Raw genomic sequence first — 13,429 nt, 5'->3', positions numbered from 1 at the left:
ATACTAACAGTAGGCCTATGAGGTATTTCAGTTATTTCAGAGGCTACACATAATATAATATGTTCTCGTGGTAGTGCAGATTTCATGGCAACTGTGTACTGTCTGTTTATGTGAAATGAACTTTTGAAAGAGGTACTGATGTCTTGGTCTGTCCTACAGAGGAGGAAGTGACGGTGGGCAAGTTCTATGCCACGTTCCTGATCCAGGATTACTTCAGGAAGTTCCGCAAGAGGAAAGAGAAAGGGGGCCTGGGGGAACCAGACCCCAACAACCCCTCCGCTTTACAGGTACAAAATGTTGAAATGCTGAGATGTTGTACGTGTTGTACGTGGTCATGAAATGTACATTCATGTGATTTTTGAGATGGGATAAACATGAAAAAAGTCAGTTTTAACCAGGATTTTATTCCTGGTTGAGGTGGACTTTTTTCTTTATCTTATTTGTAGTTTATTTAGCAGGCTCAATGCAGTGCACATTATTACAAGCATGACATGGCAAGGCCATGACACAACCTGCAGATGTGAATGCATAAAAGGTTTGTAGCTAGATAGATAATTTGCAACCGCAGTCCCTGATCAGGCTACCTATTCTAATAAAACATATAAATCACCTAAAATATACATTTATATGATACAATATACAAAAACAATTATATGCTATCTTAAAACATGCTTCCTATAACACTATAACAAAGGCCTTGTGCAAGAAAAAACACAATATGATGAGTGTGACCTATACTGTATATGCTGTGTGCATGTATGTGTGTTGTCATGATTACATTTTTTGTTTTTTCAAACAGTGTTTCAGTTGTCTGTTAAATGTAGACTCAGTTTGGATTTCGATTGCAGTTGGTAAACTGTTCCACATTTGAGCTCCAATAACTTTTCACTTTTATCTTGTCATTTGGTTGTCCTACAACTAGGTCAGATGCTTTTGGATGTGCATGCTTTATTCTACTCTTTCAACTTTGAACATGGGTCAACTTCTTAAACAATGATGTGTGTCATTTTGTGATACTGTTGATGGGAATGATTTCAAGACGTTTACTGTAGATCACAATCAGAATTGATCAAGATCATAGTCACTGATATTGCGCAGCATGATTTTATCAGGAGAGTAATTATGAGGAGAACAGCTTAATGACATGAATATTGTGTGACGTGTGCGTGCGTGCCTGCCTGCCTGCGTACCTGCGTATTTGTGTGTGTGTTTGCACACACTGCATTTGTGTATAAAGCAAGGAGAATGTGTCAACGCCCCCCCATTGTATGTGTGTGCAGTATATACATCGTCTACACTCTGGGCCTCAAATTCAAATTCGAATTCAAATATGCTTTATTGGCATGCCTCTCTCTCACTGTCTCTCTGTGTGACTCTCTTTCTCTCTGTGTGACTCTCTCTCTCTCTCTCTCTCTTTCTCTCTCTCTCCCCTCTCTCTCTCTCTCTCTCCCTCTCTATCTATCTATCTATCTCTCTCTCTCCCTCCATGTCTCTCTCCCTCTTTCTCTCTCTCTCTCTCTCTCTCTCTCTGTGCAGCTGTGTCAGGCAGGTCTGCGTACGTTACAGGACCTGGGCCCAGAGATGAGGCAGGCCATGGTGGCAGACCTGGAGGAAGAGGAGGAGGAGGAATGCATGGAGGAGGAGCCAGAGGAGGATGACGCCCACTATAAGGTCAGAGCGAGCAGAGATTGGTAGACTCTGGATATCTGGCTTATGTCCTTTCTATCCATGACCCCCTTGAAGTAGCTCTGCGAAACACACACACATACACATACACACACACACACACACACACACGCACACACACACGCACACACGCACACGCAGACCAGGGGTCCTGACCCACCCTTTGGGAACCACAAGGTCGGAGAGGCTTACAACTACCTCTTTTGAGAGTCAGCAAAAATATTGACAGGACAGGTTGTGAATTATGATTGCAAGACTGCAATTGACTGAATCTGGTAGAAGGTTATAAATTACTCTGTACTTTTAACTTTTTAATTACATTAATATGCTGGTATATGATATACAGGAGGCCCACTATATACGATCAGACAGATTCACTGACTCTGGTACTAGGATGGGAATTAAATTTCATCTTTTACGTTTGCCTCACCATGTAAGCCAGTGTATGTTTGAACACTTCTCAACCATTTGTATCAGTGACTGGTACTAAAAACAATTCTGTCTTAAACATTTTCATATACTCTGAAAATTGTGTGCCATTAAAATTATATGAAGTGTATCGCCTGCTGAGGAAGCATGTGTATTATTTGCAAAGCGCATGCAGGAGAAGATCTTATAAATGATCTATGCTGACTTACACTATACAGTGAATGATCAATATTCAACTGCAGTTAATGTTCAGCCAAGCATGTTCAGTGCGGTGTACATTAAAATCGATGTGCATTGTTCCTTTCTTACGCCTTAGCACAGCCTGCAATACTTGAGATGGGTTTCCATTGTCTACAAAGTTTCTCAGCCTGTATAATGTCGTCATGGTCATGAATTTCTTTATGATAGCGCAAGCTGTCTGTATCTGGAATCAAGCCAGGCAGGACAGGGCACCTATATCGTGTTAAGGAACTGTACTTGAATTAAAGGCTGTGTATTCTACAGTAGTATATTTCTACCATGTACGTAGAGCAGCACCCTCGCACAGGAGCTGTCCAGGGTGCTGAATTGTGAATTTTGTGGGTGGATGGATGTTTGCATGTGTGTGTGTGTTTGTGTGTGTGTGTGTGTGTGTGTGTGTGTGTGTGTGTGTGTGTGTGTGTGTGTGTGTGTGTGTGTGTGTGTGTGTGTGTGTGTGTGTGTGTGTGTGTGTGTGTGTGTGTGTGTGTGTGTGTGTGTGTGTATCTATCTATCTTCTGTTTTCTGTCTGTTTTTCTATCCATATATGTGTCTCTGTGTATATCCGCATGTATGTGTACACACAGGGGGAGAATGGCTATGCGGGTCACTCGGAGCCCTCGGCCAAAGACCGCCGAACCTCCATGATCCCCAACTCCAGCAGCATGTCGGGCCCCCTGCCCCGCGACGGGGTCTCCAACGGCGGGCTGTCTCACCACCGCGGCTCCATGGCCAAGACGCCCAACGGAGGCGGGCTGATGGAGGAGGATATGAGGAGGGAGGATGCCAGGATTCACCACTCACACCACAGGAACGGGGTCATCGACCACCCGCCCAAGAGGTCAGCAGTGTTTAATGCATGTTCACATGTTGAAACTTGGCCATATCACTGCTTCAGACATTATGACTCTGTCTGTTCTGTGTCCTCATTCACTATGTAGTGCAGTACTCATGAGGTCTTAGTTGCATTGCGCTAGCCTATTTCAGACCATGATTAAAAAGTCCCGTCACATAATTGTTCCAGCCATTCACAAAATCAAAGTAACTAGCACAATTTATTAGACCGGTAACCTAGCTATTGAGTAGTATCACCTGTGTTAACTAAACTGGCAGATGGGATATATGACAAGGCGTTCACGGTACATTCTCTCAAATTGGGTTGACCACCTCTGGTGATTCGGCACAAAACCCAAGGCAAGCCAATATGTCGCAATACGACTCTACATTTTGGAGACAACTGTCGTCGCATTACATTTGAATGTATAACTACTAAGTCCACGTAAAACCGCAGCATGTGAACAGATCCAAGAAGACATATGTTTCAGCATATGCCCAGCGCTCTGTGCACTGAGGCAAATGTTGTTTTTTTCCACAGTGGCTTTCTGTGTGATTTCTCTTCCTGTTACAATCACTGCACATATCATGGCTGCTCTAATTTCACAGCTCACGTATGCTTCTGTACAACAAGGCCCTCAAATACAATTACATTCAAGGATATACACTACAGACAACACCCACACTATATACACACAATTATCAAGTTTATTCATCTCACAGTGCCTCTGACATTAATATATTCTTTTCCACTTTTTTTCGTAGAACTTCCTATTACAAGCACTCTCGGTAAGTTGGTTAAACTCCTTCAACCCATGAATATATTTCCACTTTTCTGTTAAATCGCACTTCTCAAAATTCCCTGACTGTGGCCACGGACGGCCAGTAAGTAGTAGTAGCAGCAGCAGTTCAATTTAATACATCTGTCTCATCTCATCTCATGCGATTCGGTTCCGTTCCAGGCGGGAGTCCAGCAGGGACCACTACAGCAGCTCGCGCAGGAAAGAGCTGATGGATGGCGAGGACGGGTACCCGGGAGAGCCGGGCTATTACAGGGAGGACGACAGCGAAAGCATTATCTCAAGAGAGAGGTGCGGATGAAGGGGTTGGAGGAGGAGGAGAGTGGAGGGTGGAGGTGGAGAGATGAGGGGAGGGGGGAGGAGGGAGGGAGGGAGGAGAGTTAGGAAACCCACTGACAAGTTTTCACAGTAATAGATGAATGATTCCGCTGAGGGAGAATGACGAATCCCCAGAGAATTCCTTAAATGTGGGGCTTCTTTGAGTGTGTGAAATGGGTTATACGCTTTGATAGTGGGTTTTGATGCTCTATTAACTTATGTGAAAGACTACATATATTTGCATGAGCTTATTGACGGGAAAAGTGTGTGTTGCTCCATTAGTTTTGTGACAATGGCAGCATATATATTTTGCACTATAGCAGTAACCACAGTGGAAGCGATGTTCCGCTTTGACTTATACTCCACTGAAAATAAAAATCAGTGAAAGTACTGATGTTAATACACTGCATTAATAAAAATAGCAAAGATGCCACACACTCTGCTGTCTTCTGATATACTGTATTAAAACCTATATTGTATTGGAAGATAACTGTGTTAACCTTTGCATATTTTCATTCCTAATGATATGTATATTAGCACATACCGCATATTGTCATTCTGTATGGTTGACCCCTGCATGTGTATGTATATTCCAGAGAAGCCTCATTCTGTGTGATATGTATATATTTGGTCAATCACTTAAGTAGCCATTGTATGTTATCATGCCATAAGCTATAGTACCTTGAGCTGTGTTGCATGTTTGTGATTGCAGGCAGGGCTACCCTGAGGAGCACATGAGGTACCCGGGGCACCGTGGGCAGCTGTATGACTCACCTTCGGGCATGTACGCCAACCAGTACGTCAACGGCTACGGGGACGCCCGCCGGACCGCACGCCGACGCCTGCTGCCTGCCACGCCCACAGGTACGATACCACACTGCTTCCTGTTCCTACTAGGCAAGATAAACAGAGGAAACCTCTCCATATAACATAGCTATTGGGTAGTATTGCCTGAATAAGGGAACAGTAAATTAACAATGTGTTATTTCCATGTTTATGTACAGCATATTGTATTGATTTTGTGTGTGTGTGTGTGTGTGTGTGTGTGTGTGTGTGTGTGTGTGTGTGTGTGTGTGTGTGTGTGTGTGTGTGTGTGTGTGTGTGTGTGTGTGTGTGTGTGTGTGTGTGTGTGTGTGTGTGTGAAAGAGAGAGAGAGAGAGAGAGAGAGAGAGAGAGAGAGAGAGAGAGAGAGAGAGAGAGAGAGAGAGAGAGAGAGAGAGAGAGAGATGACTTCCTGTTTACCACAGGAAACGGACAGAGCCGCCGATAATCACGCAAACAGTGAAAGAATAATAAATGAACAGTGTGTACAGTGTTTTTTGTTTGTGTGTGTGTGTATGTGTGTTTGTGTGTGAGAAAGAGAGGGAGAGAGAGAGAGAGAGAGAGAGAGAGAGAGAGAGAGAGAGAGAGAGAGAGAGAGAGAGAGAGAGACAGAGCCCCTTAGCTGACATCTGCAGTCCTGAGGCTGAAATAATAGCATTACAGTATATCCACTGTACAGACAAATAAGAAAAAAAGTTATTTGGATTTCCAAATGAACACTTCCCTCAGTATGTGATGATCTGACACTATCTGCGACAGTGGACAGTGACAAAGGAAAAAGCCATGATATCATCTGAACGCAGTTCAAATAGATGTGCTGAGCTTGTTCTTTCCCCATTGCTATCTTGAAACAGAAACACTGACAGTGACTTATCACAGCTGCTGAGTGAGAATTGTGCCGGCAGGAGGTCACACTTTTCTATGTGGTTTTGTGTGTGTGTGCGTGTGTGTGTGCGTGTGTGTGTGTGTGTGTGTGTGTGTGTGTGTGTGTGTGTGTGTGTGTGTGTGTGTACGCGCGCGCATGCTTGTGTGTGTGTGTGTGTGTGTGTGTGTGTGTGTGTGTGTGTGTGTGTGTGTGTGTGTGTGTGTGTGTGTGTGTGTGTGTGTGTGTGTGTGTGTGTGTGTGTGTGTGTGTGTGTGTGTGTCCGTCTTCGCAGGTCGTAAACCATCCTTTAACATCCAGTGTCTAAGACGCCAGGGCAGCAGTGATGACCTCCCCATACCTGGCACCTATCACCAGAACTCACCCCCCTACAGAGCACGCTCACAGGTAAACACACGCAAACAGACATTCACATGCACATGTGCACACACACACAACACACACACACACGCCTGTGCTCATGTGTAAATTCATAGACCCTACCCATACAGAATATGCACATTCTGTTTTTGTGTTATTTTTGTTGTTTAACGGACTGTATACATGGGTTCTAAATGTTATTTATAACCTGACTGCGCAAACCTAGCAGCGCACAACTCAACCTCTGATTGTTGGAAACCACTGTCAGTCAAAAAATTAGCTCACTTGGTTGGCTGCCAGTGTCTTGCCCCTCCTCATAACATCATGTTGATAAACACTGAGAACCCATGTATAAGGAAATCTCTGTCAACTCATGCACACACTCAGAGAGACAGAGAGAGAGAGAGAGAGAGAGAGAGAGAGAGAGAGAGAGAGAGAGAGAGAGAGAGAGAGAGAGAGAGAGAGAGAGAGAGAGAGAGAGAGAGAGAGAGTAAGAATAGAGCGAGAGAGAGAGAGTAAGAGAGAGAGTAAGACATAGAGTAAGATAGAGTAAGATAGAGTGAGGGAGAGAAGGCAAATGAAGCAAGGGATAGTAAGCAAGTGTCTGGTCTTTGCAAGGCATTCCCCTCTCTGTTGAGCCAAGACCTCCATCTGCTGGTGGAGTGTGGTCTATGTTGTACTAACTGCACAGCTCCTGTTTCCAGTAGAGACTTAGACAGACATGACCAAAGTAAAAGTAGAAGTAAATGTATGTATGGTGCAAGTACAACACCGGCACGATATTACAAAGCAGTTACACCAGATATTGCATTATACCTAATGAGGTTGGATAGACATTGTTCGTAGAGGTGGCTAGGCAATTTGATCCAACCAGCGCAAAAAACAGGTACATAGATCAATAGTAGCTGTACACCAGTTACTCAGTGTAGTTACTTTTTTCAGAGGTGGCCAAAGTAAAACTGGAAGTAAAAAACAAAACCTGCCATAGTTTCCCAACTACACAAGTGACTTCAGCCTAAGCTTTTTAGCTTTTTTCGACATCTAACCACCCCATTGATTACAGTGGCAGAACTGTTGCAACTGCTAATATCGTGCTAATGTTGTACTTATCGAAGAACATCAGAAAAGATGAGGCACACACAAGGCTCAAGTTAAAAATGTATATTGAGACCGAAAAGTTAACAAAAAAAGTCAGTGGCCAAAACTGGAGCTACAGACGTTTCGGACCTAGGTTTTGACCACAATATACATTTTTAACTTTAACTCATCTTTTTTTTACATCGTTCCTATCACTACTTTTGGTGAGCAGTCGCACCAAGCAACACACTGTTCAAGTTAAGGCACAGATGCCAACCTTTTTGGTTTCTCTTCAATGTTGTACTTACACCATATATTTTTATTTTCAATTACACCATTTTAAATAGTGGAAATAATGGCAGTCTGCCTTACGCTGCCTTACAAAAAATATCCATTTCCTCCGTCATGCGTAGAAGGTAGGTTTTTAGATAGGGTTGTACAATTTTAAGGTCATCTGAGACCATCACTTTCATTAATTTGGGAAATGGGAAAAAGTATTGCATTTATGAAAATTATTTTGGTGTCGTATTGTTTCAATGAACTTCTGTAGTACTGTATACACTCTGTTGTACATCCTCTCTCTCATCTCTCTCTCCTCCTCCTTCTCCCTCTCCCCCCTTCTCACTCTCCTCCCTTTGCTTATATCTTTCTCTCTTTTCCTCCCTCTCTCCTTCTCCCTCTCCCGCTCTATCTATTTGTCTCTATCTTTCTCTCCATGTCTGTCTCCCCCTCTCCATCTCTCTTTCCTTCTCCTTCGGCCCCTCTATTTACCTTTCTTTCTTCATGTCTGTCTCTTCCTTCTCCTCTGTCTCTCTCTCTCTCTCTCCATCCACATCCTTCTCTCCTTCAATCTCTCTCCTGCGTGCCCTGCCCGTCCCTCCTCCCTCCTCCCTCCCCTCCCCTCCCCTCCCCCAGGCGTACGGGGGTAATGGCAGCTACGAGTCCCGGCGCAGCAGCAGCCGCTCCTCCACGGGCTCCTCTGCCTCCTGGGCCAACCCTGGCCCGCGCCGGGGCCGGCTGCTCTACGCTCCCCTCATCCTGGTGGAGGAGGAAGGGGGCCCTGGCTCCGGCACCACCACCACCACCACCACCACCAGCGCCGCCACCTGGGGCGACAAGAAGACCTCCATGGCCAACGTGCCCGGGTCGGGGCGGCCGGGCTGGTACGGTGCGCCATCTGCGCCGGCAGGGATGGTCGGAGGCGGCGGGCAGCCGTACAGGGCCTACACTACCCTCAGGGTGCCCGCCCATCTGGGCCCACACTACGGGGAGAAGAGGGGCAGCGCCGACAGCCTGGTGGAAGCGGTAAGGCACCATCCATCATGTATCGCCGCCCACACTAACCAGCATCTATCTATCAACACAGAAGATGAATAATGTGTATTTAAAAATAGGGTATATCCTGACCTCAAACCAGATCATCTGTTCGAGGCAGTAGGACTTTACACTGTCCACCATCTATCATCAGTGAAGAAGAATAATATTATATATTTTAAAAATAGATAGTACATCTACTGAGGACAAACTATATTATCTGTTGGAGGCAGTAGAACACTATCCTCCATCCTCCATCCACTGTCCACCATCTAGCGACAATTCTATCAACACTGAATATTAATAATGCATATTTAAAAATAGAGAGTTAATATACATCTGATGACAACAAATCAGAGGTGGTAGGACACTGTCCTCTACTCTCTCCACAATACATTGTCCACATCTTCCACTATCAATGCTGAAGATGAATAATATACCTACAGTATATAATGAGTAGCATTTAGTGGTTCACCATCCACCGGCCTGTCCACCATCTATCAACACTGGATGGTGGATTATTTATATATATTTAAAGGTGCACCATGTAATATTTTAGTGGTTAATTTCCAGAATCCATGATGCCCATTCACAAATGTTACCTTTTTAACAAATACTTACCACCACCATCAAATCAAAGAATTCAATATGACTTCAATTTGTCCATGGTCCGCCATTTTGAATTTCCAGAAATAGACATTTTTAGCTGCAAAACTAACTTGAACTTTGCTGATGCTAGTAAATGCTAGTTTATTACTTAATAAAATTTGGCAATAGGCAGCACAATTTCAATGAGAAGCATAGCTGCAATACCTATCCTAGCCACATCTTACACAGTGCACCTTTAAAAATGGAATGGTACTATATATCTACTAACAACAAATCAGATCATCTGTTGATTATGTGTTGATCCCCCATTCACCATCCACTGTCCATACCAGCATCTATCTATCAAATGCTGTGTAGATGAATAACATACAGTGTATAGAAAAATAGAGTGGGAGGTCTACTAAGGACAACGGAGGTAATGTGGTGGCGGTGGGAAGACTATCTCCTTCTCGTGTCCACCATTCACACTAAAAATGGACAACATGCATATTTAATAACATATTGTGGTAGTAGCACAGTAGCCTGGTGGAAAAGGGAAGCTATGTTGTAGCGTATGGCAGGAAGCACTCATCTGAAAAGTACTGACGTTAAAAAAGTGAACATTTATATAAAAATACACTTCATGGTGATATCTCTGTGCAGTATTTATGAAAATGTTCGTGCAGTGTCTTTGGCAGAATTACGTTTCATGCATAGACTATTTTTAAGGAAATGGTTCTCATTAAAATGTAAATCCTGGTCATCATTTTCTTTTGAAATCCATTTGCCTAGTGATGCGCAAAAATATGCTTACTTGCTATTATATGCTATGCACTTGATTTGCAATTTGGAGTATGCAGACAGGATATGTCGAATGATATATGTTGAAGATACGTTGAAATGTTACATACTCTTTAAAAGTGTTTTTGATTTTATTATCCTGAATGTGTGTGTGTGTGTGTGTGTGTGTGTGTGTGTGTGTGTGTGTGTGTGTGTGTGTGTGTGTGTGTGTGTGTGTGTGTGTGTGTGTGTGTGTGTGTGTGTGTGTGTGTGTGTGTGTGTGTGTGTGTGTGTTTTGTATGGCCGTGTGTCTGACTTGTCCTGGCAGGTGTTGATCTCCGAGGGGCTGGGCCTGTACGCTAAGGACCCCAAATTTGTGGCCTTCGCCAAGCGAGAAATCGCCGACGCCTGTCAGATGACAATTGACGAGATGGAGAGCGCAGCCAGCGACCTGCTGAGCAGAGGCAGTGGTGGAGGGGCAGGGGGAGGAGGAGGAGGAGGAGGAGAAAGAGGAGGAGGAGGAGAGAGATGCTCCAGTGGCTACCTCAACCACACGGACATGGGCCCCATGTACAGCGATGAGGAACCAATCAGGGGCCGCGATGAGGAGGAACTGGCGGATGAGATGACCTGTGTCACGTCGTTCTGAGGCACTGTGAAGGACCAATCAGGAAACAGAAGAGAGAGGGACTAGAAAATAATGGATGGCCAATCAAAACATTGTTGTTCTGAGGCACCGAAGGACCAATGAGGAGACTGAGGAGAAAGGCGGGAGGGAGTCGGAAAGCGTGGCTGGCTAGCCAATCAAAACAAGGCATGGATTGGTCTGTGCGTGGCAGTGGGGAAAAAGGGCACGCGCGTGTAGCGCACACACGCATGCACACTCACTGCGGAGATGAGGCTGGGTCTGAGATCAGAGATGAGAGGGCATGTGTGATCGCTGCAGATTGTGAAGACAGAGGTTAAATTTAGACCTCAGCGCAAAACGTGCTTACAGTACAAATGGCATTTGTAGTAAAAAAAATAAAATAAAAACTGTGCAGTTATTACTGAAAATATGCTGTATGAACTACAAGTAAATGGTACATAAATGCATGTACATGTATATGTTGATATGTACATGAAAATGTATGCAGGTGGTTTGTGTCAGTGTAGAGGATGAAAGGAAGCACAAAGGATCATTGATTTTAAAAAGGCAAAGAGGACAAAAGCATGATCTAAAAAGAGAAAGTGACATCACAAGAAGGAAAGACAGGCTGACACACACAAAAAGAGAATGCAGGGTTGTGGGTTGTGGAGGAGAGAGAGAGAGAGAGAGAGAGAGAGGAGAGAGAGAGAGAGAGAGAGTGTGTGTGTGCAGGGCTGCTGACAGCTTTGACTGGGCCCGGGACAAAGACAACTGAAAGGGCCCCAAGTCAAATACATACACTGTAATGAGGATCCAATTCTGCCCCCCCTCTCTCCCTGGGCCTTGGACAAGACACCCCTTTGTCCCCCCTGTCGGTCTTCCCTGTGTGTGTATAAGGCTTAAACATGGCTTACACGAGAAGACTCTATGAGTGGATGGACAGTGACTCTGCTTAGCAGCATGTACATGGTCAGCGAGCCTCATTCTGACCTGTCTGCAAGACCCCCATGTTGTACATGTGATATACATATGTAAATACAGGGCTTTTTTTCCCTTTTCTGTCATTGAGATGTTTATTTGAGCAAGTTGCTTAAGGGACTCTTCTGCTCATGACCATCTGGCACGGCATCACAGACACACTGTAGGCGCAAAAGGGAAGGCATTTTGTCTTTGTCTGTGACTCATACTCAAAATCACACACATACAAACCCACAAACGCAAACACACAAGCATGCATGTGCACATACACGTGCACACACAAACACAGCCCCCCCACACAGACACACATTCACACACACACACACACACATACACGTACAAAACAAACACAGGAACACACACACACACACACACACACACATACACGTACAAAACAAACACAGGAACACACACACACACACACACACACACACACACACACACACACACACACACACACACACACACACACACACACACACACATTATTTCCAAAGCAGCCCATTGAACAGTAGACATGTCCTCTGTGGTTACGTATGTCTCATACCAACACGCCAACCCCTTCCTCTGTCTTGGTATGATTTTACCATTTTTTTGTCTTGCATTGTTGTCCTTGTTTTCTTATTACAAAAGTCTAACACGTTTTCCATATTCCACTTTAATGTGTGTGTGACTGGAGGGCATGATGGGTTTTAGCGGATGCTCTGTGGTCTTTTTGATATGTCCCATATACTTGAAGGGTTTATGAGTTAGACAAACAAATTGTATGCACTGCATTTAGTTTGATTTGAGTTCATTTTGTACCATTTTGTATATTCTGGTGTACTATATTCAAAGACAGTTCACGATGCATCATCATACACTGAGCTTATATCAGATTTATATCAAATAATGTAAAAAACAAATTTATCTAAACATTTATTTACTGATGAATTGCTATGTTTGTAAATGAAAATATAGTAAACAATTGTTTCACACGGTTCCTCTGTTCTTGTCGCACAAACACTTACACAGTGCCTTCATTATCCACTGCTGATGTCAGAGTTGTAAACTCATCACAGAGAAAAGGTATGCTATGGAGTTCAACTGGTTTCTATTGGTTTGTGCAGAATAAATTAATCTAATATGTAGGTAATAAAATATATATGCAAGGTGACGCTGCACATAGTTGAAAAAGAGATGGGGAGTGATGTCAGTAATAGTTTAGAAGGTTCGATTTGTAATCAAGTGCAGCATTGGTATTAACCCTAAAATCCAGGCAGTAAAATGGCAATAATAATGATAGTCTTAATGGTAGCTTTATTAGCCATCAAGTATTGGCAGAGGACGCGCTCAACTTCTTGGAAAACCGAAAAGCTTTTGGGTGCGAGATAAAAAGCGTCAACTTAAGGAAGAAGAAATCCGCACTCACAAACTGCGTCTCATTATTTATTTATATTACCACCATGTCCAAAAAGCAAACGCGTTTCGGCTAACAAGCCTTCATCAGTGCGTGGTACCATGGTGGTAATATAAATAAATAATGAGACGCAGTTTGTGAGTGCGGATTTCTTCTTCCTTAAGCTTTATTAGCCAGTCATAATTATATGACTTATGACTTTGTCACCCTCTTTAAAGGTGCACTGTGTAAGATTTGTAGTTGTTTATTTCCAGAATTCGTGCTAATGAATTGAATGCTAATGAATGAAATGAAAT

At 43.7% G+C, this 13,429-nt stretch overlaps 1 protein-coding gene across 1 annotated transcript in view; it reads left to right on the top strand.

Moving 5' to 3' along the window:
• The window catches only part of cacna1fb (calcium channel, voltage-dependent, L type, alpha 1F subunit), a 72,516-nt gene extending 61,403 nt beyond the window's left edge, over positions 1-11,113 (top strand). Inside the window, exons 41-50 of the mRNA XM_063207612.1 lie at positions 160-287; positions 1,546-1,671; positions 2,940-3,193; positions 3,952-3,975; positions 4,149-4,277; positions 5,017-5,168; positions 6,284-6,396; positions 8,362-8,751; positions 10,457-10,592; positions 10,647-11,113. Coding sequence (XP_063063682.1) covers positions 160-287; positions 1,546-1,671; positions 2,940-3,193; positions 3,952-3,975; positions 4,149-4,277; positions 5,017-5,168; positions 6,284-6,396; positions 8,362-8,751; positions 10,457-10,592; positions 10,647-10,777 — 1,583 coding nt within the window. The 3' untranslated portion in view covers positions 10,778-11,113. The remainder of the gene's footprint in view (positions 1-159; positions 288-1,545; positions 1,672-2,939; positions 3,194-3,951; positions 3,976-4,148; positions 4,278-5,016; positions 5,169-6,283; positions 6,397-8,361; positions 8,752-10,456; positions 10,593-10,646) is intronic.
• The last annotated feature ends 2,316 nt before the right edge of the window (positions 11,114-13,429 follow it).

Source organism: Engraulis encrasicolus, chromosome 10 (assembly GCF_034702125.1).
Source record: "Engraulis encrasicolus isolate BLACKSEA-1 chromosome 10, IST_EnEncr_1.0, whole genome shotgun sequence".
NCBI lineage: Eukaryota > Metazoa > Chordata > Actinopteri > Clupeiformes > Engraulidae > Engraulis > Engraulis encrasicolus.
This window is presented reverse-complemented; position numbering and strand designations above follow the sequence as displayed.